General features: G+C 53.1%; 2 protein-coding genes across 2 annotated transcripts; both read left to right on the top strand.

The window, feature by feature from the left end:
* The first annotated feature begins 720 nt into the window (after positions 1–720).
* Positions 721–2,274, top strand: LOC124840735 (uncharacterized). The gene has a single exon (XM_047316847.2). It carries the CDS (start codon positions 721–723, stop codon positions 2,272–2,274), a length of 1,554 nt encoding a protein of 517 aa, XP_047172803.2.
* Positions 2,275–2,289: 15 nt separating this feature from the next.
* LOC124840734 (uncharacterized) lies at positions 2,290–5,178 on the top strand. The gene has a single exon (XM_047316846.1). It carries the CDS (start codon positions 2,290–2,292, stop codon positions 5,176–5,178), a length of 2,889 nt encoding a protein of 962 aa, XP_047172802.1.
* The last annotated feature ends 2,200 nt before the right edge of the window (positions 5,179–7,378 follow it).

Here is a 7,378-nt window from a genome sequence, read left to right as displayed (position 1 = left end):
ACGTCCACTACGTGCACTAGGACTTGAGGGGCTTATGTACCAGGGAGTGCCGGACGCCGTACGGAAGGACGCCCAAGTAGATGGCCGTCCGCCCAGTTTAGTGCCCCGAGTCACCCAAAGGGCCAACGACCGTCCGCCTTCCCCGATATTAGAGGCTTGGAAGATTACCTCTTAAATAAATGTGAAGGATCGAATGGGGTAAGGCGGACGCCCATATCACGTGGGCGGACGCCCGTACCTCATTGACCGGCCAAATCACTAATCGTTGTGGTTTAGGTAAATTAATCTGGTTTGGAGGTAAGTAGATTTTAGAAGCTATTGGGCTATTTTGGGCCGTGATTAACTTTTCACTAATCCCAAGCCCATAGCAAAAACTATAAATACAGGTCCACGGTGAATGCTAGATAGGTTACATTGAATGCATATTTATTGCCATCCCTGAGAAAAGCCATTGCTCTGAAACTGACTTTGGCATCGGAGAGTCTTTTGCAGGTCTCCACCCCTCAGGAACAAGAAGAGAGCTAAGCCTTGAGGAGAGGACCCGACATCGAAACAAGACCACAGGAGAATTTGGAGACTTGGAGCAACACAGTCCTGCACATCCGAAACATTTGGCGCCCACCGTGGGGCCGTGTGATTTTAAAAACCCAATGGTGACCACGAGAAACATGAGCATGGACGACCCCGTTGAGATGATCCGAGCCCTACAGCAAAAAATGGATGAAATGCAACAACGTCACGAGGACGAATTGTGAAGCCCGGATAGCCCGGGAGGTTGGAAGGGCGGATGGAGGAGAGGAGCGAGCGAAGGATAAAGGAAAGGCGACGGCGGAAGAACGTACGCCCCAAGACACCGAGCGTGATAGCACCTGGAGGCCTACCGGGTCCGAGGCGGAGGGAAGTAAAGTTAAATCGGTGCATGCAGAGAGCGCCGCCGAGGACGGACGGATGATAGTAAAGTCGGAACCCCCGTCCACTTTGTTACTTCCATTCACCCAAAACATAATGAACGTCCAAATTTCGGAACAATTTGTGGCTCCACAATTCAAGATGTATAATGGGACGACGGACCCCGAGTCCCATATAAAGACGTTCTCAAATGCAATGGCATTCAGAACGGGCAATGACACCATTTGGTGCCGAGCGTTCTCTCTTTCGCTGGAGGACGAAGCATTGGAATGGTTCAACGCCCTCCCTCCTAATTCCATAGACAACTTTGCTGGGTTGAAACAGCTATTCGTCAAACAATTCGCAGCAAGTAGTGCCCAAGACTTGACTGTCTTCGAATTAATGACCCTCAAGCAAGGGAAGGATGAGACACTGCGGACGTTTATGGATAGGTACCAAAAAACCGTCCGGCGCGTGAAAAGTCTGACGCCAGAGCTTGCCCTCCACTATATCTTACCGGCTCTCAAACTAGGGCCGTTTAAGGATAGTGTTTGCAGGCGAGCGCCCAAGACGATGGAGGAGCTGAGAGAGCGAGCGGCACACGAAATAAGGGTGGAGGAGATGAAGCTCTCGTACAAGAGGGAGAACCAGGAGGCTAGGGGAGAAAGAACGGACGGTGGTAAGCCTGCTACCTCGGCGGGAAGACCGTCCGGCCCTAGGCGCAATGAACAGAAAAAGGGACCTCGCTTCCAGCAGTACACTCCCCTGAACACCCCCAGGGAGAAGATCTTGAGGGAGGCGCTTAGCGCGGACCTGATCCGGGAGCCGGAAAGGTGTCCAACTCCGAAGGGAGCAGACGGAAGCAAGCACTGCGCTTATCACAAGAATATGGGTCACACCACTGAGGAATGCGCGGCCCTTAAGGATAAAATAGAGGAGCTCATCCGGGCGGGAAAGCTGAAAAGGTACATCCGCGATGAGCGCCCTCCACTACCGGCCGACCGACCTGCCCAACGATCGGCTTACCGTTCGGACAGGCCGAGGAATTCAAGGGCTGAGCGACCTCGCTCAGAGCGGCGGCCCAGCCGCAGCCGCAGCCGAAGTCGAGAACGCCCCCTGCGGGGACACATCAACACAATTTCTGGAGGGTTCGCGGGGGGAGGATCTTCCTCTTCGGCTCGTAAGCGCCGTATACGAGCCCTCCAATCGGTACATTTGGTAGACCAGCCACGCCGCACCATGCCGCCTATCACTTTCTCGGACGAAGATTTCCACGCACCTGATCCCGATCAGGACGATCCGATGGTCATAACCGCCGAGATAGCGCGGTACGGAATCAGCAAAGTCCTGGTCGACCAGGGAAGTTCGGTCAACCTCCTTTACTAGAAGACTTTCCTGCAAATGGACATCTCGGAGGACCTTATCGTCCCGTATGACGGGCAAATAGTGGGGTTTGCAGGAGAAAGGGTTGATACCAGAGGATATTTGGAGTTGAGGACGAGGTTGGGAACCGGCCGTTCCAGTGAGGAGAAAAGGGTTCGATATCTGCTGGTCGAGGCTAACACCTCGTACAATGCATTACTCGGACGGCCATGCTTGAACGCGTTCGAAGCAATTGTCTTGACGCCCCACCTCACGATGAAGTATCCCTCCGAGAAGGGGGCTATATGCACTGTTCGGGCGAATCAAAAGACGGCCCGAGAGTGCTATGCCGCGGGATTGAAGTTGCACACCCGGCAATCGAAGCGGAGGGCGGTCGGTTCGGAGGTAGCCATGGCGGATCTCGATCCCAGGACGAACACGGAGGACCGCCTCGAACCGATGGGAGACACCCAACCTGTTTTAATAGGTAGGGATCCTACCCAGACGACCGTCATCGCCAGAGAAATGAATCCTGGCTTGGAGAAGGAGTTGAGGGCAATCCTATGGAAAAATAGAGATTTATTTGCCTGGACGGCGGCCGACATGCCGGGGATCCATCCCGCGGTCATGTGCCACAAACTCTCACTCTTCAAAGACGCCCGCCCGGTCGCACAGAAGAAGCGGAGGATGGGCGAAGAAAAACGAGAGGTCGTTCAAGAGGAAGTGAGGAAATTGAAGGAAGCTGGGTTTGTCCGAGAGGTCACATATACTACGTGGTTGGCTAACGTAGTAATGGTGAAAAAAGCAAGTGGGAAGTGGCGCATGTGCACTGATTACACGGACTTGAACAAAGCTTGCCCCAAAGACTCTCACCCCTTACCCAGCATAGACGCCCTGGTTGACGGCGCATCCGGGCATCGAGTTTTAAGTTTCTTGGATGCTTACTCCGGGTATAACCAAATACCAATGTATGGGCCGGACGTCGAAAAAACGGCGTTCATCACGGAAAAAGCTAACTTCTGTTATGAAGTAATGCCATTTGGCCTGAAGAACGCGGGGGCGACATACCAACGCCTGATGGACAGGATCTTCCGGGAACAGATAGGCCAGTGCATGGACGTGTATGTGGATGACATGGTAGTCCGGTCCTCGGATGGAGAGGAACACATTAAGGACCTTGAAGAGGTGTTTCGCCAAGTAAGGAAATTCGGCATGCGCTTAAACCCCGCCAAGTGTACATTTGGGGTAGCTGCCGGAAAGTTCTTGGGCTTCATGTTGACATCCAGGGGGATTGAGGCTAACCCGGACAGGTGTGACGCGATACTGCAAATGCAAAGTCCGGCCACCCTTAAGGAAATCCAAAGACTGGTCGGACGCCTCACTGCCTTGTCGCGATTTATCCCCAAGCTGGCGGAAAGAATGAGACCGGTCCTGTGGAAACTGAAGAAAGGAGCCGGCCCGGTATGGGACGACGAGTGCGAACGAGCGTTTCAGGATGTAAAAACCATCCTTGTCAACCCGCCGGTCGTGAACCGCCCGGTAGCAGGAGGAGACTTACACATTTTTCTGGGGGTATCAGAGACGGCCATTAGTGCCGTGTTGATGCAGGAACAGCCTCAGGCGAGGCTAATTTACTTTGTGAGTCGAACGCTCCTAGACGCCGAAACCCGTTATCAACGAGTAGAAAAGGTGGCGTTGGCCTTGTTAAACGCGTCTCGAAGGCTCCGCCCTTACTTCCAAAGTCACCAGGTCATAGTCAGGACCGACTTCCCTATCTCCAAGATCCTCAGAAAGCCGGACTTAGCCGGGCGGATGGTGGCATGGGCGGTAGAACTCTCAGAATTCGGCTTACGATATGAGCCGAGAGGGTCGGTCAAAGGCCAACACTTAGCGGATTTCGCGGCCGAGCTACCACCGTCCGGCCAGGACGAGTGGAACTTGTATGTGGATGGAGCGTCCGGTCGATCGATTAGCGGAGCCGGCATCGTCCTCGAAGGCCCCAATGGATTCTTACTAGAACACTCCCTGATCTTCAATTTCAAAGTATCCAACAATCAGGCCGAGTATGAGGCCCTAGTGGCCGGCCTCGAGCTGGGGAAAGACATGGGGGCAAGGAAGATAACCTGCCGGACAGACTCAGAGCTACTAGTAGGCCAAATGAATGGCAACTTCCAAGTCCGGGAGGAGCGTCTATTGCGGTATTACCAACGAGCAACGGAGCTCGCAAAAGCGTTCGATAAGGTTGACATACAACACATCCCCAGGGAACAGAACACGAGGGCTGACATACTGTCTAAGCTCAGTTCTGAAAAAGAAAAGGGACAATTAACTACTGTCGTGCGGCAAGTTCTACTTCAGCCTTCAGTGGAGTGTTCGGCGGTGTCCGGCGAAGGGAAAGATTGGCGCACGGAAATCAGAGAAGTCATGACCCGCCAGGACGAAGGACGGACGGTACGACCGAGCGAAGCCAAGAAGGTCGCTCGGTATCTTGTGGTGGGGGACGACTTGTATCGAAGACGATTCTCCTCCCCCCTTCTTAAATGCTTGGGAGAGGCAGAAGCACATTACGTTATGGACGAGCTCCACAATGGCATTTGCGGCCTTCATACAGGTTGGCAGACGCTAAAAGCCCGGCTACTGAGGGCCGGATATTACTGGCCTACCATGGAAGCAGACGTCAGGGCGTTCGTCCAAAAATGCATCCGTTGCCAAGAGCATTCCAACAACTCCCACCTACCGCCGCACGCATTACATTCAATCTCATCCCCCTGGCCGTTCGCCCAATGGGGTATGGACATCGTAGGACCGTTCCCAGTAGGGCGGGCTCAGAAGAAGTTCCTCCTGGTGGCGGTGGATTACTTCACCAAATGGGTAGAGGCCGAGCCCCTGGCAACCATCACGGCCGCCCAGGTCCAGAAGTTCTGCTAGAAGATGATATGTCGTTTTGGCCTCCCTCGATCTATCATTACGGATAACGGTCGGCAGTTTATCGACAAGAAACTCGCCGAATTCTTCAAGGGATTGGGGATTAAGCACGTTACCAGCTCAGTAGAGCACCCCCAGACGAACGGGCAAACAGAAGCGATGAATAAGACCATAGTCTCGGAGCTTAAGCGACGTTTAGGAGAAAGGAAGGGAGCGTGGGTGGACGAGTTACCCGAAGTCCTCTAGGCGTATAGATGCACGCCTCACGGGACCACAGGCGAAACCCCCTTTAACTTAACTTATGGTACTGATGCTATGTTGCCAGTCGAGCTGGGCGAACCATCGTTAAGGCGACAGGTTGAAGACCTACACCTCAACGACCAAGAATTGAGAATCGAACTAGATTCTCTGGATGAACGGCGAGACCGAGCGGTATTAAGGGCCGAAGCATGCAAGCGCATGGTTGAAAGAAAATACAACTCTAAAGTCCGGCCAAGGAGCTTCCTGCCAGGGGACCTGGTGTGGAGAAAAGCGGGTGACGCCCGTCGAAACCCAGCGCATGGAAAGTTTGCCGCCAAATGGGAAGGGCCGTTTCGAATAATGGAGGCCCTAGGAAACGGGGCGTACAGATTGGAACGGATGGACGGACGCCCCATCCCCAACACTTGGAACGCCACGCACCTAAAATTTTATTTTAGCTAAATTCAATATGTTGATGACATGAACAGTTATTTCATATGAATGAATGACAGGATATTTCTCATACAACAGTAATTTCATTCTGCAAAGATTAAGTTGGCAAAGGGTCTCCCACCGGGAATAACTTAGAGTGTTCTTCCGGGAACAACTATCAACTGGGACCGTCCGCCCCACAAAGACCAAGGCGAAAGTTTTCCTCCGGGAATAACTTAGAGTGTTCTTCCGAGAACAACTCTCAACTGGGACCGTCCGCCCCATAAAGACCAAGGCGAAAGTTTTCCTCCGGGAATAACTTAGAGTGTTCTTCCGGGAACAACTCTCAACTGGGAGCGTCCGCCCCATAAAGACCAAGGCGAAAGTTTTCCTCCGGGAATAACTTAGAGTGTTCTTCCGGGAACAACTCTCAACTGGGATCGTCCCCCCCATAAAGACCAAGGCGAAAGTTTTCCTCCGGGAATAACTTAGAGTGTTCTTCCGGGAACAACTCTCAACTGGAACCGTCCGCCCGAATAAAGGCCGGGCCATGAATGGAATTTCAATTCATTTTATAAGGGGAACACCCCCACCGAAAGGACTAAATGCGCGAATAATGAAACATACGAAATTATAAGAGAACCCTTGTGTATTAATCACTCGCGCTAAAACGCGCCCAGATTTACAAAAGGACCGCCCGGCCAACCTCTGGACAATCCAAAACGTTGGGCGGGCGGCACCGACAAGAAACCAAAGTAAAAGAAATCTTAACTATCTCCCCCGGCACCGGCCTCCTCGACCGGCTCATCCTCCTCGGCAGCATTCAGATCCACCAGGACGCCATAAAAAACGTCCTTCTCAATATCAACACCAAGAGAGTATGGCTCGGGAATGCCTGCCAAAAGGGACACTTGGCGAAGGGCCTTGTTGAAACCTTCCTCATGTTCAAACATGACTGTTGACTCCAACTCAGCAATCTTCTCTTTGGCCTTGGCAACGTCCTGGGTAAGGGCCTCGTTTGCCTTGATACGCTCGGCTTCGGCATCCTTTAGGCAAGTAACCTCCGCCTTCAGTTGACGTCCTTCCTCGGCCAGACGTTCTCGCTCGCCCTGGGCGGCTGCCAAACTTTCGGCGGCCTCCCTCTTCGACTCCTCAAGATCGGCCTCCAGCTGCTCGATCTTCTTGTCGTACTCATCTTGATTAAGGACCATCTGCTCCATAGCCAGCTGGAGAGAGGCCGAGTTCTTCTTCTCGGCGTTCAAAGCAGCTTGAACCTCCGCCAATCCCGGTCGATCAGCAAACTCCTTTAAATACCAGGCCAGGGCGGACGTCCGAGTAGACATCTCCAACATGGCATTCGTCAGCTCTAACTCAGAAAGAGGCTCAATGAGCGCCCGTTGGGAGGAGCTCATATGGAACTTAGCCCGATTGCTCATGCTAAACTCTGGGCTGAAGATGCCGCCCGGCAAGGGAACGGCCGGGACTTTCTCCCGATCTTTCTCTTTGTCTTTGCCCTTGCGGGCCTTCTTCG

Source organism: Vigna umbellata, chromosome 1 (genome assembly GCF_029865625.1).
Source record: "Vigna umbellata cultivar VRB3 chromosome 1, Vumbellata_1.0, whole genome shotgun sequence".
In the NCBI taxonomy this organism is placed as follows: domain Eukaryota; kingdom Viridiplantae; phylum Streptophyta; class Magnoliopsida; order Fabales; family Fabaceae; genus Vigna; species Vigna umbellata.
Note: the sequence above shows the minus strand (reverse complement) of the source record. Positions and strands in the feature narration are given on the sequence as shown.